The following is a 26,917-nucleotide window of genomic DNA, read 5'->3' on the forward strand; positions in this document are numbered from 1 at the left end:
GACAAATGCATACAACAACATTTCAATAGTAAACATATAAATGAAAAGAAAAATAAATAAATATTTTATTAAAATATATATATTAATTTGTTTTACTTTTAAGATGCAATGTTTTAATTTTTAGTTCTAATCATGAGCATATCTAGCATACCAACAGTCGTTTTAAACTAAATAAAGAAAATTACGCACTTTCACAAGTTCACAACACACACAGCAGAAAGACTTACTATGCAACTATAAACAGAGGGGCGGGGCTGAGTTGCAAATCCCGCCTTGTCCAACATGATTGGCTTATAACAGTGTTGCACGTAGCTATCGTCCAATCACACAACGTCTACAATGTACCGTCATGCCACGTATTAATGCCAGAGGCGGGGCTTCTTAAAACACGGGTTGGGGACCAAAACAGCCGTGTTGGAGCAGAGTAACGACGCTGTAGCGACTGCAATTTTATACAGACAGAAGGCAGGACTCTTCAAAAGAAGGTAAAACTACATTAATTCCTCTCCTACCCACTATATTTTCATATCGAACCTTAAATTAAGAGTCACGCTTGACCTGTTTTAGGCCCATTTGCTCTTACATCACCATCCACGTTCGTACCGTGCATGTTAATAACACTCTTTAAATGCATCGATCTAAATGAGTTCATATGAAGTCAAGTAAGTGTATTTTAATTTTGCATTGCTATACGATATCAATAGTGCGACCTATGAAGAACACGAGATCGTCGGCCGTACACTGTGTTCTCATATCAGCTGTTATCATTTGCATACGCATCAAACATTAAGCAGGTTGAAGGATACTTAAAATATATTGTCTAGCTGTTGATTAGGCCTACATAATGAGATACTAACATCATTTATATTTTTATAGACAGAATGACATTATAAAACAGCCTGCAGTTTCATACTGCAGCCATTTGGAAGATATTTGCTCAAGTTCACCACAGCATAAAGATCTAGATATGTATGATCTTGCACTGTAATGCACTAAATTTCACCCATGATTTCTTTCTGTGAAAGCAGGCCCAACCATGGGGAAGTCTCTGTTTTCTTTGCCAAAGCAAACAGAGGACCTGGAGAACCTGACTGAAAACACAGAGTCTCACACGGAGGACAATAAACATGATGTGTCACAGTTTCCATATGTTGAATTCACAGGCAGAGACAGCATCACCTGTCCTACTTGTCAAGGGACGGGAAGGATACCTAGAGGTGAGAACAGCTCCATCTATCCATTTACCCACCCATTCATTTATACCACTCAATCTAATATGAACATAGCTGCAAATAAATATTTAATATTAATATTTTTTTTTAACTTAGTGGCATAAATACGTTGTTTGAATAGATCATTATTTGGACTTGGAAAAGTTTAATTATGTCTGCTTTCTATCTTGGACTTTCTCACAGACCAAGAAAACCAGCTAGTTGCTTTGATACCTTACAGTGACCAGAGGCTGAAGCCAAGACGAACGTAAGTTCATTTCAATATCCGATTCACACCAGCATTGGATGTATACTATATATTTTATGACTGACTGTATATTCTTGCACTATTACAGGACATTGTACGTGTCTCTATCAGTTGTTCTGTGTCTGCTACTTTCTGGTTTGGCTGTGTTCTTCCTGTTCCCTCGGACTATTGACGTCTCTTATGTTGGGGTGAAGTCAGCCTTTGTCACATACAATCGAGACCAGCGGATAATATATATAAATATCACGGTAATATCTACAGCAAACCCTTTTAATTAGTATTTCAGACTTGTTAACTAATAATTACCTGTTTGATTTGTGATTCTATTCTTTGATCAGATGGGACTATTGGCAAAGTCAGGTTTTTTTGTTATTTTTGTTGCCATGTTTTTTTATTTAACTGTATTAAATGAGTATTTTTGACTTTCTCAGAATACCCTGAACATCACCAACAATAATTACTACCCAGTACGTGTGGCCAACATCACAGCGCAGGTGCAGTTCTACAAGACTGTGATTGGAAAGTCTATCGTCAGTAATGTCACCAGTATCACCCCTCTGGATATGCGTCAGGTACGTGTTAATTTATTCAAATAAATGTCATAATTAAGAATAATTTTATATTTATAAATATATAAATAAATCAAATAATATTTTATAATGATTTAGAAATAATTTTCCATATTATGTATAATTTTTTTTTTTTTAATATAATTTATACAGTAATTTATATACATGTTTTCAATTTAATATTTGGCGTTTATAGTTTTTATGTTTCATTATAAACCCAAAACAAATTTTGTGTATATTGTCTGCTCAATGTTAACTTTGTAGTAATTGTATAATTAATAATTGAATATTATTAAAACATTAAAAGTAATTTTTGCATTAAAAGTAATGTTTGCAAAAGTATGCTGCTCTAAAAACATAAAAATATATGGTAAAAGTGTATAATACAACTGTACTAATACATAAGCTGATTCATAATTTTAATAAAATTCCTTACTGTTTCAAGCCTAAATTTGTATTCATGGTGAATATGTATTCGGTTAAAGCCACACTTTCAGATAACAGAAATAAATAAGTGTTAATAAAGGCTGTATGATTTAGTCACATGACTTTGTAATCTGAGGTCTTCTCAGTATATGTAATTACTTAGATAACAATGTCAATGTTTTATTTTTAGGTTGATTTCACTGTTCCCACCATCATAGCAAACGAGATGAACTACATATTGTGAGTATTTGTCAGTTGGGCCTTACATTATAATAAAACCTTCATAAAGAGTTTATCTTACTGATAGTGTTTTCGAATGTGTGTGATGATTGCCTGGCTCTGTTTTTACAGTGACTACTGTACCATGCCATCAATTAAAGTGCATAACATTGTTGTCATGATGCAGTAAGTATTCTTTAATGGAAAATCTGACTCATTTTAAGAATCCTTGTTCAAAGAGTTTATGTAAATGTTTTTTTATTAAGAGAAATGTTACTGTATTGATTTTTTGTTATTGTATTGAGCGTTTTTCAGTTGAAAAGAATGGTAGATCTTTATTAGATAAAGTAATGATTAACCAAAATAGTATGTGACAAATTAATATCATATTTGATTGCTATTTTGTTCTCTTCTCTCCAGGATGACTGTAACTGTCATGTACTTTGGCCACGCTGAGCAGGTGTCTCTGGAGAAGTACCTGTACGTGGACTGCGGATCAAACACCACGTCTTCACACAGACACATGAGTGTGATACAGTGATGTGCCTCCGTATGAACCACAGTCCCTCACGTTCCCATGTGGTGAAACAAAAACCTGTTCTGAGTGTTACAAGATGAATAAGATGAAGTCTGTACTGAAGGGAAAACACCACAGGACTGATCAGCAAGTTTCAGCCAGAGCGCTGATGTCTTTCTACACCATTATCGATTCTTTAGCACAGCACTGAAGGTTTTGCTTGGATAGACAGAAGCACTTTAATATATTTTGGGAGAAGGGATGACAGCAGCTGAATATTTTACATAGAGCTGCAAACACTCAAACCACTTTGACCACTTTGCAATTTCCTTTAGATCATGCTCATTTTATTGGTATTTACTAATCAGGTACTCTTTAGTTGGTTTTTTTTTTTTGAGTATGGTGTTAACTTATATCAACATGCCAGCTTTCAGAAGTTCATGAGTTAATGGGAATATTGTAGTAATCCATATTTTGGATTTTTCAAACCTCTAATGGTGCGTTCACACCAGACGCGAATGAAGCAAAGAGTTTAAGACTGCAAAAAAAAATAATAATAATATATATATATATTCTAAACCAATTTTGAAAATAAAAATGAAGTGGGCCGTTCTGAGGCCAATACAAAGTTTAACATGAATCAGGTGTCATAATAAAATATATTAAAATAAATAAATTTACCTCAGCGGGAATACCATATTAATTAAGAAAAAAGGGAATGAAAAAGAAGGTTACTATTTTGCTTTATAAAAATGGACTTCCGTTAATTGTTCTTAAAGCATTTCTTCTCTTACATTTTAGTCAAATTCAACCATAATTTTTCTTCTTTTTGGTGTTGATCATTGATAACGTAGATGTTTCTCATTGACTTTAACCCTTTTGCTTGTCTTGTTTTGTTGGAATGGCACTTTTACACCAAAACCTTTTTAAATGGTGTTTTATTTCAATGTTATCTTAGGGAAATGAATTATCAATAAATTACATTTCTTCGATGAAATTTGTGTCCCTATATATTTTGTTCTCAAAACATTTTGTGGGCATTTTGGCACACTGCCAAGATCAACTTTCTATTAAAAATGATATTTTTTTTATTTCTATGATATTACAGTAGTGTTCATGTTATGGTGAGTTATATTAGTAAGGACTGAATAAATAAAAAGCAATGTCGGTTTAATATCTAATTACTTTATGGGTTTGCCTGAAATAGCACATTATTGTTCATCTTTTTATTAGTAATATAGTCAAGTCTCTTATGCTTTTAGTTAAACTAAAACAAAACCCATTAACAAACGTTAATTTTGTAGAGAAAAGTGTGGGTGCTGCAATAATCCACAAGATGGCACATTGTGGTACTTCAGTGAGGTAAAACACCATCGGGAGATTTGGGTTGAAATAATGTCTATAGGGTTAGTAATGTAAATTAAAATAAAAAAGCTTTTATTTCTGGAACCACTTAATTATGGTGGGTGATAAAAAAAGGGCTATTAAAAAAGACATTTAACTACTAATGTTGGGCAGCGCATCCCCCTATGGCGGACCACCGAAGTCTGAAGAAGTTATGGATCTTAGGTGGGTGAATATTGCATCTTTAAAGTTAAGCAGTTAAAAAGCTGAAATGTTAAGGCACAAATGGTACCTGTATGCGTTTGTGTTCTCAATGTGCTTTGTGTATGTGCAGTGTTTCCATTTTTTTCTGAAGGAAAAACGATTCTGCACATCTGTTGATGTCATTAAAGTTCCTACTCACTTCCTTTCATGTTCAGAACAGCAGCTCCTTCTGGTTCCACTTTAATGGCCCTCTGAAACAAAGAGCATGAGATGTTTTTACATGCCTCGATTTATCATGAATGAACCACCAGTTTCAGACAGAGAGTTACAATATGCCCTGTCCCTTACAGAACATTCTGTACTTTGACATTTATCATATGCTGGAGTCAGTCTTGCCAACAAAGCATTTAACAATGACGTCTAAAACCAATAAATAACCCAGGATCAAAAATGTACCAAAATTCAATTTCAGTTCACACATACGTGTAATCGAGAGGGAAATACGTTTGCTGTGGTCTGAAAACTTGTAGCTGAATTTTCATTGAGGAGGAGGGAAATTCTCAGGACATCTGCAGAATCCATTTCCTAGGATCAGCAAAGTGAATAAAATATATGAGAGGAGAATTATTTTAACATAGACAAACAAAACGCAGCTGGACTTCAAAAAATCTGCAGATAGTCACTAATTGCTATGCTATACAGCAATTTAATGTTCTATTTTCTTCTTTTAGCTGTTATTGCTCTATTTTCTACAGTTGCTCCAATATTTTGGAACATTTCATTGCTTATTTTATATAAACACTATTATTTTTTGAAAGAAAGTAGTTAATTTTATTCAACAAGGTTGCAATAAATTGATCAAAAGTGACAAATTACAAAAGATTCTGATTTCAAATAAATGCTGTTCTTTAGACCTATTTATCATGAAAAAAATATTAAATATATTAAATTTTAAAATGTATTAAAATAGAAACTGGTCATTTTAAATTGTAATAATATTTCACAATATTACTGCTTTTACTGTATGTTTGATCAAATAAATGCAGCCTTGCTAAGCATAAGAGACGTCTTTCAAAGACATTAAAAAATGACTAAACATTTGAATGGTAATTCAATATTTTAGATATAACTATTGATACGTGTCATGCTATAAAATTGTAATTTTATAATTAAATCAACCATATGTTTTGTGAATTATTTCTGTTGAAGAATATGATTACACCATCTTTCTTTGAAATAATGTAATTGGTGTCAGAATACCTTTTGGGACCACTTGTTGATGTGTTTCTGACGTTTCTCACAAAAGACAGCCATAAACCACAGACAACCACACACACTCGTCTAAACACACACTCTGAGCTTGTCTGTCTCTCAATCCTGTCTCACACATTCCTCAGTTAGTACTTTTCCAGCTGTGGCTCCCTGCAGTCCCGTGTCTGTCCAGTAGATGATTACAGTGCAGTATGCTGTCCAAACATACATTCACAAGCACTCTCAGTCCTTCTGGATCCTTGTAAGAGTGTGGATATGAAGATGGCAGTGCTTTGCTGTACGTCCATGCAGCTCTTTCTGGTGGCACTGGCTGCTCTGGCTGGGATCTGTCTGGGAGGGTCCGACGGACCCCGTGGAGTGGCTCTTCCTTTCGTCTTTGACCCCAAAGCGACATGTGACCCACCTTGCAAACATGCTGGGATTTGCATTCGAAACAACAGCTGCTTCTGCTCAAGAGGATATGAGGGAGAAACCTGCCAATATGGTGAGGTTTCAAGATCCTTGCTCTGCAATGGATTTGAGTGGAAAGTGTGTGTGTGTGTCAAATTTGTTTAATATATTGAATTGGCCAAAACTCACATGATTTGCACACTGATTTCAGCAAACTGTTATCCAAAGTGTAAAAACGGTGGAGAATGCCTTCGACCTGGAAAATGCAGATGCCCTTCAGGATTTGGAGGAAAATACTGTCACAAAGGTAACTGAGAATTAATTTCCCTTATATTTATAGAAACTGTTTGCAAGTTGAACTCTAAAAAAATGAATAAACAAGATCAAAAATAAGAGCAAAGTCATTCTTGAGTCTAGCAACACAGCTTTTAACTTCATGTGGATGTGCTGTTTGTATTTGTCAGTGGTTTGTGATGGTGGCTGTTGGAACGGTGGTGAGTGTATTGCTTTGAATGGAGAAGCAAAATGCATCTGTCCCTCCAGCTGGACTGGCTCCAGATGCCAAGACGGTATGTTGATCCCATATTGTGTTATTTACATTTCACAAATCTATCATATCAGCTGTTGCACTGAGACAGGGGAATAGGAACAATCTTCAAAAATGTCATCAGCCTCTCTTCACAATATGACACTTGAAGAATGTGATATCAATAAAATATTTTTATGATATATATCTTTAATAACTGCAACTAAAACATTGAAATTTTCATTAAAAAAAACAGAAGATATAATTATACTGTAAGAGAACTGTTGTGTGTGTGTCATGTGTTCCTGCCTCTTGTGCCCATATTTGGTTTGTTTCCTGTCCTTGTCTCATGTCATTAGTAGTTTATTCGAATCCAGCCGTGTCTGTTAATTTACCTGTGTATTTATAGTCCTGTCTGTGTTGTGCCATTTTGTCTGGTCTACTCGTTACTCCCCGGTGTTCCTGTCAGTGTCTGCCTTGTCTTGCCCTGCCTGATGTCTAGTAAATATGTTATTTGAGTTTACATCCTCGTATGCGTGTTCCTTGTTCCTCCCTGCTGTGTGCACCGTGACATATACATTGGTTCTGACATTACTGGTCTTTCAGTGTTTCTGTTAAATAGACTTAAGAACTCAAAAACTCCCTAATATAGTAAAATGTCAAATGTTTCTGCATTAACTTTAACATTTTTACATTTGTTGAACATTAGGCTACCTTTTTCCCTCATGTCTTGTCACTAGATTGCTTCTTTGACTCATGCATATTAAATCACATTATCTGCATTCGTTGAATTAAATCAAAACGCAGGCTGTGACACGTGAGCGAAAAACTAAAATTGCTAAAGAAAATAAATACCAAAAATAACAATAAATGAAAGCTCAATAGAAATATTAAATATAAAAATAAAAGCTAATTGAAAATATTAATAAATGTTATAAAAGTATATAAATACTAAAATTACACTGCAAATGGATATATTTGTAGCCTTGTGTAACCTAATGTAGTCAATACGATGCAGTGATATTAAAGAATATTTAAATGGCTTGTCTAAGCACTTTTTATATATACTTATAAACCCATATGAATGTGTTTTGCGGGTATTTTTCATACATATGTTAGTGTGGTATCTGGGTCAGATGTTGATCAGTTGTCTCTGTTTCCGTAGCGATCTGTCCCCAGGGATGCAGGAACGGGGGCAGCTGTGTGGCTCCTGGAATCTGCAGCTGTCCAGAGGGATGGATAGGTGGAGCCTGCCACACAGGTGCGTGACCACACAGATTAATGAACAAGACTGTTCAGATGGTCTAGAAGTACATTTTTGTTGTGCGGTTACTATTAATACTTTATTGAAATGGTACGTGTGTAGAGTTTACTCAAATTTCATCAATGTAATTAATGAAATTATATTATATGAAATTATCATATACCTCTCTCTCTGTCTGCAGCTGTGTGTAAAAAGCCGTGTCTGAATGGGGGGAAGTGTGTGTCTCCTAACACCTGTCGCTGTCGAGCTCCGTTCTCAGGCCCGCAGTGTGAAGAAAGGAAGAAGCTCTACTGATGTCAGAAAAGTCTGACCTCTGACCTCCACGGTCCCTTAAATTGGTGCTAAAGTTACATGATTGTTTGTTGAACCCAAACTGAAAATGTGAGTGTTATGTGTTTTCTACATTAACGTTGTACGTTTATGACAATTTGACTTTTGTATTATTAAACAGTGTGTTTAGGATAACTGTTGAATTTTCTTTAGCATACCGTACAAGTAAAAAGTAAAATTCTGTGTGTGTAAACTTGATTTTTAAAAAGCAGAAATGTGATTGTTACCCATTTTTGTTTTTGACCACTTCTTTTTTTATTGGGAAATGACACAAAGATCCATTTTTATGACTTCAAATGTACTGAATTTTTCATTTTATTTCTTCAAAAGCAATTTATAATATAACAGGAACATATTTTATTATTATTATTATAAAATGTGCACACTGTAGTACATCACACACACAAAAAAATGAATCAAATAAAAAAAAATGAAAATAATCATTGCCAGAGCTGTGTAAGAGATTTAGAGAAACACCCACATACACTCTTGAAATACTGTAGTAATCTAATAAAAGTCTGTTATTTTCTAATAGAAGTCCAATAAAAGTATCCTTCACTTTTAGGGCACTAATACTTACACACACACACACTCACTCACTCACTCACTCACACACACCATTCATTTTTTACAGGGTGATAGAGTTGTCTTCAAATTCAGATCTTCATCACCTAGTCTGTAAATACAAAGTTTACAATCACTTCATCTTCATGGCCATAAATGAAGTCGAAAATCTTTATACAAAGATAATTTTAAAGATGAAATGAATAATGTCAATGCTTTTGAGAAATGCTTACTTTAGTACCACAGGAAGGTCCAGTGTAACCTTGACGACAGTGGCAGAAATTTGGAAACACGCATCTCCCTCCATTGAGGCACGTTTGTTTACAGATTGCTGATAGGAAAATAAAATAAAATAAACATTAAAATTACATTTATATTTAAACTAATATTCTTCAATCCAAAGATCAAACTATACCTTAACAGTAAAAATCTGATCAATGTGACTTTAATACACTGACAAGATGTGAGAATTCATTAAGAGCATTTAGGATTGACCAGGACTTACGAGTTTGGCACTGCAGACCCTCCCATCCAGCTGGACAGTGACATGTGTTCGGACCCACACACTCTCCACCATTCTTACATTTCTGTAAACATGCCGCTAAATATACACACACAGAAAACACTACAGGTTATGCTGCAAAGACAGAGCTTTAGTAAACCATAAAATGTGTACCAACAGAAACTGGCACATATAGAACATATACTACAGTTTAAAGGTTTAGGGTCAACTTTTGAACAGTGGTAGTAGTAGATAAAAACATTAACATTATTTCAATATTACTATTTTTACTGTATTTTGGATCAAATAAATGCAGCCTTGGTGAGCATTAAAAGGCTTCTTTTAATTTTGCTCTTACGGATGTTGCAGATCTCTCCTCGCCACCCAGATGGACAGGAACAGGTGTTTGGACCGACACACTTTCCGTTGTTCATGCACATGGGGTCACACACACCTAAAAGCATTGCATAAACATGTCCAAACAGATTATCTGATAGAACGCATGCTGAAACAAATCACAGCAACAGAAAAGAAACAAATTTGATTCTTTAGAAAATGACTTCTGTGACAGTGACACTCACTTTTCTGGCATCTCTTCCCAGTGTATCCTTCAGGACAGGAGCACACGTTGTTTCTCATGCACTGGCCTCTGTTTTTACATGGTGGACTACACAGAGCTACAAAAAATGACACAAGTAAATAATAATCACATAATTAAGGCCATTCATTAAATGTACAGCCTTATTTACATGAAATAAAAATAGGTTGTACCTATCTGACACTGTGAACCATAGAAGCCACTAGGACAAGCACAGATGTTTGGTTTGACACAAGTCCCCCCGTTTAAGCACAAAGGCTTACAATCGGCTGAGAATGAAAACAACCAAAGAATTTATTATAATCATGTTTAGTAAAGGAATAGATTACACAAAAATGAAAATTCTGTCTTCAATTACTCACCCTTATGATGTTCCAAACCTGTATGACTTTCTTTCTTTGGTGGAACATATTGGAAGATATTTTGAAGAATGATGGTAACCATATAGTTTCAGTTCCCATTGACTTCCATTGCATTCTTTGTCCATACAATGGAAGTCAATAGAAACCGAAACTGTTTGGTTACCAACATTCTTTCAAATATTTTCCCTTATGTTACACTGAAGAAAGAAAGCCATACAGGTTTGGAACATCATAAGTGAGTAAATGAAGACAAATTTTCATTTTTTGTAGGCTATCACTTTAATAAACATGATTTAAAATGAAGAAAAGTTGAATTTTTCTTGAAGATATTTGTGATCAAATTTAAGAATGAAAAAGCGCACCTGAGTTACACGTTGGTCCATACCAGCCGGGCTTACACTTGCAGACATCAGGCGACACACACTCGCCGCCATTTTCACAATGTCTGTTACACACCACTGAGAAAACACAAAGGCAATGGCACACAATCATTATGAATGAAATTCTTTGTATTTAGAAATTTGGAAGTGTCTGCTCACTAGTTTCACATCTTGGTCCCACATAGCCGTAAGGGCAAGTGCAGTAATTTCTGGACAAACATCTGCCACCGTGTTGACAAGGCGGATCACAGCTGGCTGAGAGACAAGATGCGTAAATTCATATAATATCCTCTGAAACCCTCAAAACATGCATATTATGTAAAGCTGAAAATAGTTATGCAGAGAGAGTTTACCTTCCTCACAGGTGGGGCCGTTGTACCCTGCAGGACATTCACACACATTGGGCTTCACACACTTCCCTTTGTTCTTGCAGTCCGGTCGGCACACAGCTGATGGAAGAAGACATAACTGGTGTGACTTTGAAATGAGTCATAATAACAAATCATAATTAAAATGAGTAATCAAATCTTGAAATGTCTGCCAAGCTAAATGAACTGACCGATGTGGCAGTTGTATCCAGTGTAACCCTCTTTACAGGTACAAGTGTTGGGCTGTGAGCACTCCATATTCTGACCACAAGGGTAACGGCACAGGGCTACACACACACACAGGCAATGTTTAAATCAATTTTATAAATTCATTCTATTAATAATATTTTAAGGTTGAGTTAAAGTCAACAGAAAATATTTACAATATTTAGCAAAAATATGCATTTTGACATTACTTTCATGCAAAGTTATGAATATTTTCCTTATTATTCCAAAATTGTTAATAAAATAAAGCATTAAATACATTCAAAATATAAAAATATATTGTATGCATCATGGTAGGCTGGATTTAAAGTATTGAATTTAATTGTATTTATTTTTATTGCCTTTTTTTATTTATTACATTATTATTATTATTATTATTTTTTTATATGACCCAGACATTTTTTTTATATTTTCATGAGCATCAACTATAATAATGAACAATGTTTTTATGCATCATAAGACAGCTCACGTTTGCATGCAATTCCATTTCCTTTATAGCCGTGTGGGCAGTTTCCACAACTGAAGGAGCCAGAGGAAGTGTCTTCACAAGGTACTCCAGAGAAACACGGGGAGTCTGCACAGGTTCTGTTATCTTCAGCGTGTTCAGGGTTAAATTCTTCTTCATTCAGCTGCTCTCCACTTGAGCTTGCTTTTGCATTCGTGTTGATCTGGTCTAGGGTGTGTGTGGTGGTCTTTCTATCAATAGATGAGGTCCACTTGTTCCTAGGAGGAGATCTTTCAGCTCCAATAAGATGTTCAGCTGACTTCCTAGTGAATGAAGGTGTGACCAAAGAGGAAGTGACATCAGAGAGCTTGTCACCCTCCCTTAATGGTGTCTGCCCTGCAAGACACTAAGGGTTAGAGGGTCGAGCCTGAAGACTATGTATCCTGGTTTCTCTGTAAGAATGTTACTCATAATGATAACTTTCGTATAAAGAGAAGCAACTGACTGTTTGCGGTCCTTGACGAGCATGTTTGTCCATTGCCGCTGAGCCCAGGAGGACACGCACCACATATGTAACCAGCAGATGTGTATGTGCTCTCAAAGCACTGGACTCCAGGATAACATGGCCGACTGGCACATGGGCTGTGCCCTTCATATGGTAAAGTATATGTACGTATTTAAAATCATCACATACTAGCAAGTGAACAACTGACGCATTTTAGAGGTAAAAAAAATGTGTAATTTATTATTCCCACCTGGAAGACGCTTGGGTTTGAAGGAGCTGAGGTTAACTTCACTTTTTGAAGTTATTCCATGACTGTCTTCATCAATTGTAGCCGCTGTTTTTTCTATATATATATATATATAAAATAAATAATAAAAAGTCATATTAAGATGAAAAGTCATAACTATGAAGTAAAATGTCAATTTTTGCCAGTTATGACTGCATTTGTCATCATTTTGTCTTTTTGTGTCATAATTATGACATTTTGGTCAAAGCTGTTTTGTCATAATGAGCTAATTAACATAATTATTACTGTATTTGTCGTTTCAACTTAATATCATGAGTTTTATATCTATTTTGAATTTTTGTCATAACTTTGTCAACTTCAACTATTATATCAAAATTATGACTTTTTAACCTTATAATTTCTATTTGTCATAAACTTTACTTTTGACGTCTTTATTGTTTTAATGTCAATTTTGACTAGCTGTTTTACCTCATAATTGTGACTTTGTATAATTAATAATTCTGACTTTTTAGCTCATAATTATGACTTATAATCTCATAATTGCATATTTTTGTGTCATAATTATGGTTTACCAAAGCATGAATTTTTTTCTTATGAGGCAGAAATGGGCTTCCACAGTATCAATCCTTCTGAATATTACTAGACAGTCCCAAGATTACTCTACAAGTCAAAACATTATTTATTGTACATAATATTAAAGCAGGTGTAAATTACTAGTCTTAGGGCAATATAAAGTTATCATTACTTTCCAGCATTTACAAAATGGGGGTCACTTGAGAAAAACTCAAGAATAGATTCTATATATATATATATATATATATATATAGCACACCTGTACACATTTGTCTATTTATTTTGACAAATAAATGTAAAAAAACATTTATTTATGTTTATTTTTATTATATGTGTGTTATTGTTGTTGTCTCTGTGCACTGGAGCTTCTTCTGTCACCAAAACAAATTCCTTGTGTGTACGAATATACGCAGTAATAAAGCTCTTTCTGATTCTGGTTCCGAAAGGGTTAAAGTCAAATGAAGTGAAAACTGACATGCATGTTACTCTGCATGCTACTACAAAGAATGTTTTTGGAATATTGCCTCATAATGGAAAAATATTCTCTGCCTCTTAAGGAGCTTTTTCAATGGACTAAAAGTATAAGATATAAACGTACGGCTGCAGGTCGTCCCATCTCCAGTGAGGTGGTCAGGACAGGGTCCACATAAGAATGAGCCCATCGTGTTTCTGCAAGAAACACCTGGGTAACATGGAGCTGATAAGCATTCATCAATGTCCTCATCGCAGATTACGCCTGTAAAACACACCAGCAGTAGGCTCTCAGATGTGTACAAATAACAACTACACCGATATCATAATAGATCCACTTTTAAATGAGTAAATAGTTTTTACAATATTTTTTAGATGATCATATGGCTATAAGTGACCTGTGAAGCCCTCTGGACAGTGGCAGGTAAAGGAGTTCAGTCCATCCACACACATTCCAGAGAAGCACGGGTTTGACCTGCAGTCATCCACATCGACTTCACACCTGACCCCCCCCAGACCAGCAGGGCAAACACACAGGTATTCACCAGTCCCCGGGGGGAAGTTAATGTTGGTCACACAGGAAGCTCCATTCTCACAGTCACATGGGTGAACTGACACCTGGGAAACATAATATGAAACCATATACATACCGTACCAAATATACACATACTCTCAATTCAAAAGTTTGGAGTTGATACAATTTTTTTTAAATGTTTTTGAATTTTTTGAAAGTCTATACTCACAGAGGCTGTATTTATTTATTGCAGTTATGATTTAAAAACAAACAAACAGTACAAACAATAATATTATGAAATTATTATTACAATCGAAAATAACTTTTGTAATTTAAAAACAGTTGTGCTGCTTAATATTTTTGTGAAATATTAGAAAATAGAACACCATTTATTTGAAACAGAAAACTGCTGTGACATTAAAATGTCTTTACTGTCAATTTTGATCAATTTAATGCATCCTTGCTTAATAAAAAAAATGTAGATATATGCCAAGTGGCTTATATATGTACCTATTAAATATATAATTATTCCAATTATTTCATTTGGCACCCCCTTGTGGACAACAACGGAGACACAAAACTGTATTTCCAGCAATCTATAGTATTCAGAATGAACTTTAAGACTTCAGGTGCATATTTGTGTAGAAGCAACATCTTACCAGATGGCCTCTAGATCTCACCTTCACCGCTGCACGTGTCTCGGCATTACAGTCATCAGTTACAGCCAGTTCAAAGGTCACCGGTGAGGTGGACAGAGCTTTCCAGATGAGCAGGCCAGCTGGAGAGAGAACAACATCTCTGGGTCCTGACTTGAGTGTGAAGAGAACCGCAGAGCCCTCTGGATCAGTGGCTGAGAACTGATAGACGAAATCCTCTCCATAGAATGTCTTCAGACTGGACTGTTCAGTGTGAAACACAGGTGGCTCGTTTTCTACGATCGAACACAGAACATCAGAACATGGACTATGGCATGACTTTAACCATAGAACATCAGTCAGATTAATGTACACTGGAAAATACATGAACTATTTTTTCATAATTTATAGAAGAGTGAAAATAACATTAACCTATAAAATTGCTTGAACAGCTTAAAAAAAAATCAAACAGGACCAAATACTATGCAAGCACATGTCTTTATGGAAAAATATGACTTAACAAGACTCAACAACACTCTTAAAATTAAAGGTGCTTCAACGATGCCATAGAAGAAACTTTTTTGTGTAAATGGTTCCATAAAGATCCTTTAACATCTGAAGAACCTTTGTTTCGCAAAAGGTTCTTTGTGGCGAAAGAAGGTTCTTCAGATTATAAAAAGGTAAGAAAGAGATGGTTCTTTAAAGAACCTTTGACTGAATGGTTCTTTGTGGAACCAAAAATGGTTCTTTTATGGCATCGCAGTGAAGAACCTTTTAAGCACCTTTATTTTTAAGAGTGGAGGAAGGCTTTTCAATAGCAGAATATGTAAATTCTCCAGCTTTTGGAAAAACATACATAATTGCTCTAAAACTACAATGTAGCTTTATAGATTTTATGAACAGTGTTCAAAACATTAATTTGAAATGGGACTGAACATACTCTCAGCAATGGACCAGCTGTATGTGGAAAGATCCGGTCTGCATGTCAGACACGGGCTGCTCGGGCTGTGATCCCCCTCTCCATAACAAAGACCATCAATATTACATGTTCTGTTCTGAGGAGATATTTAGGGAAAACTATTAAACTTGAAAACTATGTGCAACAAATATCAATATCATTCGATTTTTTGTGGTTGCTTAAACCAACTGCATGCTCATCGCTAAATTTCTTCCTGGATTTAACCATAGCGTGTGAGAGAGCCCCAGGTTTAGAAAAGTGAACAACGCTAGCTTTGTTTGGCTGATCTTGACCTGAAATTATTTTGCTGTACATAATTACAAGGCTAAATGCTAAATTGTTTCCTGTATTTAAGAGACTGTGTGTACACATAAATGATGAACAGTGCATGTGAACACTTAAAAAATGTGCACTGAATTTGTCACCGTATCATTAAAATGTGAAGAAACACCATTTAACCAAATTACAAACAGATCATGGTGAAGACTTTTTTTTTTCCTATTGAGAAATGTAGTTTAATGGTAGCTACAGGAGAAACGCAGCAGATACAGTCTCTGTCAATGTCTTATCAACACACTGATCTTGTTCTGGACATCTAAATCTCTAATATGGACTTTATTAATGAGATATTTTTTAATTTTGTAGTGATTTGTGATTAATGGGACTGGGATCAGCTTTGTATCAAGAGTGCTGCATCCAAGACCAAAACAGAAGTGAATGAGAATGGATAGCACAGACCTTTAATGAGCAGATAACCGAGGTGCTGACCGTACAAATCTGGCATGTGCCATCAAAAAGAGTCAGTATCTTTGCATTGCTGAAGCTGTGTCCATCATTAGACACCTAGAAAATGAATTCACAGGTAATTTTCAACCTGTTTATAAGTTATACTGAATACATGTTAGTTTTACATAATAGTCTGGAGCTTAATTACTTTGATTTGCCAGCGTAAGACTGGTTGGTGAGCAGTGGTGGAGGATTGTGGGTCATCCACAGGGAGCTGGCAGTCTAATGAGGAAGAACTCTGGAAGGAGGCGGGCACCAATTGAGCATCATCCAAAGACCATTCACCTTCTACTATCTATGCAGACAGAACAATATATATTCAAGCTAAGAATATTTATATTTATGCCAAATTCGATGGTTGTGTGGTTTGTTACCTTTTCCTTCACAATTTCACACTTGAGCTTGTAGGACTTTTTAAAGCCTTGACCAAGAACCCTAACAGAGGAACAGACGCCATAATGGACATCACACAGTCCTCCATTCTCCAATTCTGTGATCTCTGGAGTCTCATCTGCATCAGGAAAACAGATTAACTGAAAAACAGGCTAAAAACGAATGAAATGCAGGTCAAAATAATCTGCATCAACTTCAATTTCCCCATACTCATATGCAAAATTAATTTGTAAAATCCAATTCAAGGCCATGCAGAATTAACAATTTTTATTATATTTATTTATTTCATTTTTGTTCTCCTCCAGATTAGTTTTACTTGTTAGATTGAGGAACTGATGCACAACATATCCATTAACTTTAAAAAAAATTTTTTTTAAAACTGCAACTTATTAAAAATAATTTTAAATAAAGGTGAAGTAAAATAAAACTTTAAAAAAAAAAATCAAATATCTAAACAAAGTTAGACATTCTGTCTTGGCAACCAATCAAAATAAAATAATTAAATTTGAAGTAATGAAGGTACTTAATCACTAAAGAATTACTAAAATTAAACATAAGTTAAAGCTAAATGGAACATAAAAAAAAATTAATAAACAAAATAATGAAAAAAAGACAAGCACATAAACTTACTAAAACTTAAAATAAAAAAGCCACCTCTCAATTAATATGAGCTCGTATGCAAGCTGCATGCATAATAATTATATAAGAAAAATGTTGTATAAATTACATTTATATGGAGTATAGCACGCCACAATTTCAATTATATCAACTACACATATACAGACAGACTCACCAGACACCTGGCTACAATCATAAGAGCCAAATCCAGGGAAGCATGAGCAGCCCCACTCTGTGCACTGACCATTCCCGCTACACAAGCTCGGGCACCTTAGGGAGGCCAGAATGTCCTGGTTTTCCCTCCTCCTGCCAACATCCTCTACCACCTTCCTCTCACACTCATTCTCCAGGAGGGGCACAGTGGCTCCTATCCAGGTCTGATCATCCTTCAGTTGTTGGTCTAATACACACATTTCCAATGCTTGCTCCAAAATCTCACCCAGGAGACGCCCACAAACCAACCCCACTGTGGAGTTCCTCAGGGTACCCTCGCAGAGCCGCCGAGCCACAGATTCTGTCAGGCCTGACTCAGTAGGCCAGGATGGTACCAGTGGTTCGGGTGAATTCGATGAAGAATGGTCCTCTGGGAAATTATACGTGGACTCCTCAAGGTCTGATTGTTTTGGAGAAGATCTGGCGCTTCGGCTTGGGACATGCCTCTGAGTTTGGAATCTCTGTTGGTTTATAACACGTCTTTGAGTCTGGGATCTTTGGGGGTTCATAACACGTCTCTGAATTTGGGATCTCTGACTGTTTGTTCTGCTTCTCTGTGCTGGACGGTGTTGCGTTGGTCTGCGGGGAGGGATGGATGTCTCCCTACGAAGTTGTGCAGACTTCATGTACTCAGCTGTTACGTCGAGTGTAGGGATGATGGAGGGAGATTGGACATGGGTAGAAGAAGAACACTTAGAGGAAACAGTGGACTGAGGCGATGCTTCGCTGGATGACTGGTGTTTCTCTTGACATTGGCAGTACTTAGGAAGACTGGAGTTGCTTTCATAGATGGGGATCTTGTCAAACAAGCTGTTACTGGGTGCCAACCTGGTGTTTAGGAAGCATAATAATCCATATTAAGGAGGGATGCACAATAAATCAACACCATTTTTTTATTTATCAATAGATACTGGATATACACTACTGGTAAAATGCATGGGGTCAGTCATATTTTCTAAAAGAAATCAATTCAGCAAGGATGCATCAAATTGATCAAATGTTAAAGTTAAGACATTCATAATGTTACAAAAGATGAAAGAAATTAATAAGAAATGTTTCTTGAGTACCAAATTAGCATATTAGAATGATTTCTAAAGGATCATGTGACAATAAAGCTGAATATGCAGCTTTGTCATCGTATGAATAAATTACATTTTAAAATATATCAAAATAGAAAACAGTTATCTTGAAAGTTAATAATATTTCATAATATTACAATTGTTACTGTATTTCTGATCAAATAAATGCAGCCTTGCTGAGCATAAAAGACTTAAAATAACTAAATAAATAAAAACTAACAATCTAATAGCACTGTTAAATACAAATATATTAATAATTATAATATTATGAGGGCTAAATTTACTTGCAGCTTTTAAAATTATTTTTATTTTTAAATTTATTAAAAAATATATTATACCAAATAATATAGACTTTTCGGCTTATCAGCTGTTTATTGGTTGTCTGCCAATTATCATTATCAACCATAATTTTGATATTGGTGCATCTCTACAAAGAATCTAAGGCAAACATCACTAAAACTATAACTCATACTTACAGTTATGAATTTAAACTAACCGCAAGCACTACGTATTAAATTATTGAACTAATTAAGCATTGCAAGTCTCACCTCCATGCGTTGATAAAAGAAGTGCTTTCCTCCACAGTCTGTCCTCCCTCTTTGTGGTAGTCATTCATTGGCTTTCCATCAAAAGTTCCACACAGGCCTTCAGTGTGGCCTTGATCAGAGCCCGGGGCCCTTACAGTCAGGCTCATTCCCCAGCCAGCCACATCCGCACGCACAATTGCCCCGGACAAGAAGGTAATCTGAACAAAAAAAAAAATGTTTACATTCAGACTTTACTAGATAATCACAAATGCATACTAATCTACACACAATATCACTCACAGTGACTTTGCGGCCTTGGTAGGACTCAGCGACATGGATTCCACTCTTTAGCAGGTCTCCGTTCTTCACAGAGAGGTGTGGCTTTGTCTCTCCTGCCAGTCCGTTACACATGTCATAAGCAACAACATAAACACCATCCCTGGCCGCAAAGCCACAAACACACGAGGTGGGATGGGCGGTCATGCCGGCACATTCCCACTGTCGAACATGCACCTCAAACGGCCGAGCAGTGCTCCTGTACAGCACAAAGGTGCCTATCTGGTAATTATCATACCTCCTATGAACAAACAAACAATATTATGTGATTCTCACTGCATTCTGAGTGTTCACTGGTAATTCCACAGCAAAACATGGGTTTATTATATAAATTTTTATTATTTGACTACATTTTGATTGTAGAGCTATTACCTGCCGTCAAATGTGATGATGTGGGGGTCCGTAAAAGTGTAACAATGAGCAGATGGAACGTCCTTTACTAGAATCTGAGAAGAAGAACAGAAGAACATCTTATATGTGTATGTGTGTGTATATATATATATATATATAGATATATACTCAGTATTAACAGTAGCTGTCTAGCTGATGTTCAGTATGCATACTACTGCTCTCCTTGATTAAAGCTCCAGGTGAAGGGTTGCCAGTTAACACAAAAAGAGCAAAACAGGCCCCTTAAAAACGCAGTATAATTATGCTGGGTGCACACTAAAAGATTTTTAAAATCTTATAAGATCTTCAAAATGTGAGAGACCACAAACATGAGGGAAAAAAATCCTAGATTTAACCATTTGCTACTTTAGTGTATGGTGTCCTCGGGGTTCCCCCCACACATCAGGTTCTGATCAGGCACCCCGATCGCGAATCGTAAATATTCAACATGTTGATTCGTGATCGGGGTGCCTCCGATGTTCTTCCGAGCAGATTCAGTCACTCTTAACACACCTCACACCACAGGAAAATCTGATAAGATAATCTTTAGAACCACCAGGATAATCAGGACATTACCTAGGATTGTCGGAAGGGGAGAAATCGGCCCAAAATCAGCCCGATTATCTTGTGGTGTGTACCCAGCATTAGCAGATACCAGGGAAAAAAATTAAACAATATAACTAGTATTAATAGCAGGCTATCTTAAAAAATTAAAAGGAAGTAAATGCAATGTATTATGAATATTTCAATATAAAATATTTAAATATTATAAACTTTTTGAAGTAAAACAATATCATGAGATTTAAAAAATAACTTAGAAACAGTTTAATTTCATCTACATGTTGCACTTAATGCAAATTTTTTTATACATAATGATATATTTTTTATTTTCTGCACGCACTTTCATTTTAGTTAAAGGTTTTACCATTTTTTGTCATTTTGTCATTTTGATTAGTTTTGTATTAATAGGTCTATCATTTAGTTTATTTGTTTTAGTTTAGATTAATATCTTGAAAATATTTTTAAATATATATTTTATTTTAGTTAACATTTATTGCAAGTAACAAAAATGCTTTTTTATGATTTTAGTTTTAGGTAACCATAATAACCCTGGCTTACAATACAGTATATTGGTAAAACCATATGCTTAACTATTGCATATATAATCTAAGTTGGCCCACCTGCACACTTTGAGGCGTGTAGCCGTTCCACAGGAAGTTGGTGCTGATTATGGGTTTGATGTGTATTTCTGTGCTTCTGTCTCCATCCTTCCATATATCAGTAACTGCACTGTAGTGCACAGATGCCCGACTGCAGACTCCATTATGACATGGGGTTTGAGACAACTCCACCTCACAGGAGGACAGGACTAAATCAACGCCCAGGTCCTTCTCATCTGCCATTGGAAACAAATCTGTAACATTTTAGTATGTAAAAGAGTATTTAATATTTGCAGATTTTCAAAGCACTGAGGGATATTTCTGTCACATATTTTAAAGAATTAACATTTAGAACAAAAATGTTTCATTATTTGAGTAAAAATGTGAATTTCCCAAAATTCCAAGATATGTTTTCTCATTATTGTATTAAAGCAAACAAAAACATTCTGAAATTGTTTTGAATTCAAATGAAAACATATTAAAAAGTATTAAAACAAATACTATTGTGAAAAAACACTGTAAATATTGCAATATTTGCACATACATTAATGAGGATAGGATTCTGATGATCTAAAAATAGAATTTATTTTCTTTATAATATTATTTTTGACACCACCTTGATTACTAGAGGTAAGATGCAATGGAAAAGTGCATCTCTGTGAGGAACATGGTAAAGGTATTGTGCTCTCCACTGTCAGTTCATACTCTCTCCCATCTTCTGAAATAGAGACAGCTTGTGGTTTCATCTGGAAAATATACATACAAATATGATAAGTCTAGTGGAAAACATATCTTTTATGCAACATATCCTCAAGAACTACATACTTGGATCCCTGTGTAAAACTCTTCACTCTCCACAGGAAGGCTTTGTATATCGGGAGACTCCAGAAAAAAACTAGTGCAACTGCAATGGATCTGAGACACAAAATACATAGGTCAAGGTTAATAAATATGATTTTGAAAAAATGTGAATGCTGAATATAAAGTGGGTACCCTGTCTCCCAGTCGCAGGTTAATTCCATCCAGCTCAATGAAAGCAAAGGTCTCTATTGTAGTGTCTTTCCTGAGCTCTTCTCTGGTCCCCTCAGGCGAGAGTCGCCACCATGTAACCACATATCCCAGAGAGCTGTTCCCACTACTGTCAGCAAACATACACTTCAGGAACACACTGCTGCCGGAGAGCTCAGCAACAATCAGAGGTACTGCAGAAGAAGGGGGCTGTAGTTCTGAGGAATAAATGACAAATATATTTAGAGAACATTAAAGCCATTCTGTGTGAAATAGAGGAGGATAACTGATTTTGGTTACATCTAAAGTTGCCTTGAGACATATCTGTAACTGTTAACTTCAGACTATGCTAACATTTACGAATCAAAAGAGTGAACCTGGAGCACATTAAAGCCATTTTGTGTGAAACAGAGGAGGGTATCAGATTTTGGAAATGTTTAATGGAGTCTTTTTGGATTTAGAGACTGCTGTATGTCTGTAGCTGTTCACATCAGACCAAAATGCTAAATGGCATTCTATCTGAAATAGAAAATGTTTGGTGCTGCTCCAGCTTTTAAATAATAAACGAGTGTCCCAAGACCTAGATTTCAGGCCAAACTCTTAATCATCAGTGAAGACCAGTTCCATTTTTATGAAGCCTGATGAAGGGGATACAGCTAAAGTAATTGTTTTGAAGGGTTCCACTAGATTAAAAAAAGTGGGTGAGAGAATTTACTGGGGTGCCTAAGATCAGGAGAAGGATCACTTGTGACACTCCAAGTGGAAACACAAACAACATCAAAAATACATTAACTAGATTCATTAGCAGGAGAAGACGGGGGCAGAAACATTCCATACGATTGCCAACTCTAAATTGTTTTGATGCATGTCTGAAAAGAGAACTCTAAACCTTTCAGATATGTCGGGTTCATTTTACTGCATTTCAAAATGCATAGATATGGCAACCACTGGAAAATCATTTGCTGAGTCATTCAACATTAATGTGTTAAATTAGTTTGTTTAGATTATATATTTTTGAAGATGCATATTGGTAGACAGGTCTGGACTGATTACCACCGCAAGTTCCATCACTATTCCTTTGTCTCCTGTCACAGCTGGTTTGACTGGAGTCGGACATCTCTGCGAATATAATAAAACTTCATGAAGTATCTTTCTGAACTCTCTGTTGCTTTTTAAACACTACCAAACTTTCAAAAATGCCTTTAGGCCTTTAGGATGCATGATACAGAACCAAGGATAATTATACTAATAAAGTGAATCTCACAATTTCAGACAATCTTTGAGGTTCATTGACTTGCCTTCAGCGCAATATCCCATGCATCCTTGCGTTGGTTGGAGTAAGTACACATAAAAGTCGCCGCAATTGCGGACGGTGACAGGCAGGCGAAAAAGACAGCAGTCTTTACTAGCGCTTCCGAGGAACTGCCAGGTAGCGCAGGCTGTCATCTGCTTCACCTCTAGAGGGCGAGGGAGAGTCTCTCCTTCGGCCAGAGAGAGCCACACTGGGGCTTGTGTTCCACAGTGATTCACCTGTACGGGTTACCGTCATATAGAAACATGGGTTATTACGTTGTAACATAAAGGAGACATTGTTCAGCAGGATGGACCAATTACGCAGATGCAATGTACTGTACCTCCACACATTTGGTGGGTATACGGGCCGGTTTATCAAAGATCTGGAACTGATACCATCCGGGAGAGAGTGAATGATCACAAACGAGCTCCTGCAGAGCAGATTGGAGCAGCTGCTGGGAGCTGAACCTGGTGCTTCGGTATGGGCTCTGAAGAACAGTATAACCCCCACGACTGCATTCAGGGATTTCCACTACAAAAATACACACAATCAAAAACACACTAAATAAAAAATGCCAATACCAGAGCACTCAGACAATAAAATGAATGAAAAAAATCTGATCTTCTTTAAAAACTTATTTAGACAACAACTCAAAAGTCTAGGGTTGTAAAATTAATTTTTTTTTAATGTTTTTGAAATCTCTTAGGCTCACCATTTATTTGATTAAAATACTGTAAATATTGGAAAATATTATGACAATTTAAAATAACTGCTTTTTATCTATTTTATAATGTAACAGCTTAATTGTTCTTGATCCTTCATAAATCATTCTAATTTGCGGATTTGGCGCTCAAGGAGCATGTCTTGATAATTCTTGATTTTTTTTTTTTTTTTTTAAATCTTACTTAATGGTAATCGAGGTAAAATAAGTTTTGCACACTTTTTGTCACAAAAAATTTATTATTTAGAAAATTTAAATTAAATGAATGTCATTAAATAAAAAAACAAACCCTACACTCCTTTCTCAGAACTAGTGTCAGTTTCAAAGCAAATGTCTCATGTCACTTGAAACACGAATGACAGAAACATCTCCTTAGCAGGAACCAATGAATTTGAGAGTAATTCAAGCTCTTAATGGACTCAGCCCAGTGATGGCTACCACTGCAGCCCAATAAGATACTTAGTTCATCACCAATCTCTTTTTGGCAATAGAAAGAGATTACACAAATGACAAGCCAGGCTCAGTGGCAAAGACAACATGCTGCTTCTACATCCAAGATGGATCTAGACTACACTGTGCTTGCTGAAAGAGCCAAGTTTTTTTTCTCTAGCTATATTTACTGTACGACTTGGATGCATTGTGCTACCAGTGCTATCAGTCTCTACATGAGGAGCCAAAAAGTCTCAGAACCCAATTATGAAGATATTGCTGTATCTGCCTAACCTAAAACTAAGCAGGAAACATCTGGTAAGATGCATCAGAGTGAATAAAATTGGGTAAACGCAGTCACTGAAAACAGTAAGCATTGCATGACATGGCACGTCACGTGGTGTCAACAAGGCGAGGAGGCGACCCGCTCCATGTAAAATAAAAAAAATATATATATTTTTTTTTAAATGTCTTAAGTCTTCATCTCATGTGAATGCACATAAATTTACTAATATTCCTCAAAAATTACCACTCATTTAAAACTTTTTAAATTAGCAAACAATACTGAGGGCACCTTTAAGTGTGATCATAAGGTAATTATTTATATGTATGATTTATTAATAATAAATATAATTTTCTAATTCGAATAAATTACTCTCATTGCTCTCAGAAATAAAGCAACCAAAACTGTTGCCCAAAAAACCATAGCTTAGTCAAGGTAGAATGTTTATCGATCGACTTACCTTTCTGACAACTGACGGCTTTGTTTAAAACAATAAATATAAAAGCGATGAAATACTCCACACTGATGTTTAGACGCATTTCCGTCTCTAAAGCTCGTTAGAAACCCTCTAAGAGCGTGTCCAAAGCAGTAACACAATCCAGATTAATATAATGAAAGCTGGTAAAAAGAATATTTGATACGTCTTCAGCGCTCTTTGAGGCGAACAGCGAGTGTTTCATGGGCTCCTGTCCAGACCACACACACCTCCTCCTGCTGGAGCATCTCGAGCTGACTGTCCCGTTCTGCAGTCTTCGCTTAATATTACACACATGCTCTACATATTTTAATAATTTTGGCACGAATAAATTTCTTTAACAAAAAAATAGTATAGCTACTAGTTTACAAGTAGGCAAGGCCTAATGAAGAGTAGGCTATGCTTGAGATTAAATGAGTGATATTTTTTATATTTATTTACCCTGCTGAATAAAACAATAGAACCCTGCCCAAAACACAATAGAAAATGTAATGGATTTGATGGTTATAATGGGAATTGTATTGGTTTTAATGGAAATTATAATGGTGTCTACTGGTATGTGATGGATTCTATTGGTGGGATGTTAAATCCTATTGGAAAAATGCCCAAAACACACTACAAAAAGGAATTTTGTCATGGTTTTACTGGAAAAAGCTAATGGTTTATAATGGTATTTTAATGGAAACCATTGAAATTTCTGTGATGGGTTTCTATTGTTTTTTTTTTTAGCAGGGTAAATAGGCTACGTATTTATTTTCAACCAAGCTTTACAATAGCCTACAATGAAAAACGTAAATTACAACATATGCAATTAGATGTAGAAAGACAAGGGAGGCAGGAGCATTTAAGGCCTATAAAAATGTCCAAAATTACATTTTCACCACAAAATCAATATACTAGAAAAGTTTAGATGTAGTGCAAATATCTGTGACTTTAGTTTTTCTCTTCTGTGTAGACCTACGTTTCATCTCTTACCAATATATGGTGTAATGACAAGAGAATATCCATCATGCACCTACAGTAGCCTATTAAATATAGTAAATTAATTGCAATCCTCAAAGTTTAAGTTCATGCAATACCTGCTGCTGTTAGTTGAACTATTATGGCAAGCTACCAAAATCCACAAGTTATGGCTCTGCTTATGTTGATCAACAGCTTTCTAATTAAACACTGACCTTACTGAGCATTAACAAGAATTATTCTTCACTGACTGTCCATTGCTGGGCTGCTTATATCAACATAACGATAATCAGCCAAAGTTCTTCTCTGAGAAAGTTAAACACAATCTGTTGTGTGATGCCTGCGAGACTTTGTGAAG

General features: G+C 35.7%; 3 protein-coding genes across 4 annotated transcripts; 2 read left to right on the plus strand and 1 right to left on the minus strand.

Annotated features, from left to right (window-relative positions):
* The first annotated feature begins 361 nt into the window (after nt 1–361).
* LOC306851687 (transmembrane protein 106B-like) lies at nt 362–4,204 on the plus strand. Of its 2 annotated transcripts, none has more exons than XM_079388121.1 (8): nt 362–485; nt 1,026–1,217; nt 1,416–1,479; nt 1,568–1,727; nt 1,911–2,051; nt 2,665–2,714; nt 2,826–2,879; nt 3,114–3,752. In XM_079388121.1, the coding sequence occupies exons 2-8, from the start codon at nt 1,037–1,039 to the stop codon at nt 3,232–3,234; spliced, it is 771 nt and encodes a 256-aa protein (XP_079244247.1). In that variant the 5' UTR covers nt 362–485; nt 1,026–1,036; the 3' UTR covers nt 3,235–3,752. The 2 variants fall into 2 exon arrangements, with proteins under 2 accessions (XP_079244247.1, XP_079244246.1); XM_079388120.1 differs by having other exon boundaries at nt 368–485; nt 1,029–1,217; nt 3,114–4,204.
* A 2,036-nt stretch (nt 4,205–6,240) lies between these two features.
* Nucleotides 6,241–8,945, plus strand: seraf (Schwann cell-specific EGF-like repeat autocrine factor). The gene is made up of 5 exons (XM_079388115.1): nt 6,241–6,514; nt 6,632–6,727; nt 6,885–6,989; nt 8,112–8,207; nt 8,392–8,945. The coding sequence occupies exons 1-5, from the start codon at nt 6,286–6,288 to the stop codon at nt 8,502–8,504; spliced, it is 639 nt and encodes a 212-aa protein (XP_079244241.1). The 5' UTR covers nt 6,241–6,285; the 3' UTR covers nt 8,505–8,945.
* On the minus strand, nt 8,782–25,862 carry LOC306851682 (von Willebrand factor D and EGF domain-containing protein-like). Its single transcript, XM_079388114.1, has 32 exons — nt 25,585–25,862; nt 24,032–24,222; nt 23,696–23,927; nt 23,451–23,516; nt 22,383–22,615; nt 22,215–22,304; nt 22,006–22,135; nt 21,411–21,625; nt 20,212–20,285; nt 19,804–20,080; nt 19,525–19,721; nt 17,860–18,725; nt 17,048–17,184; nt 16,822–16,968; nt 16,626–16,730; nt 15,870–15,984; nt 14,975–15,225; nt 14,179–14,398; nt 13,908–14,045; nt 12,740–12,832; nt 12,490–12,633; nt 12,009–12,380; nt 11,506–11,601; nt 11,300–11,395; nt 11,106–11,201; nt 10,929–11,024; nt 10,378–10,473; nt 10,188–10,283; nt 9,965–10,060; nt 9,610–9,705; nt 9,338–9,435; nt 8,782–9,216 (listed from the first exon to the last, which is right to left on the minus strand). The coding sequence occupies exons 1-32, from the start codon at nt 25,661–25,663 to the stop codon at nt 9,208–9,210; spliced, it is 5,247 nt and encodes a 1,748-aa protein (XP_079244240.1). The 5' UTR covers nt 25,664–25,862; the 3' UTR covers nt 8,782–9,207.
* Nucleotides 25,863–26,917: the final 1,055 nt, after the last annotated feature.

This window comes from Barbus barbus (assembly GCF_936440315.1).
Source record: "Barbus barbus genome assembly, chromosome: 31".
NCBI classification, from domain to species: domain Eukaryota; kingdom Metazoa; phylum Chordata; class Actinopteri; order Cypriniformes; family Cyprinidae; genus Barbus; species Barbus barbus.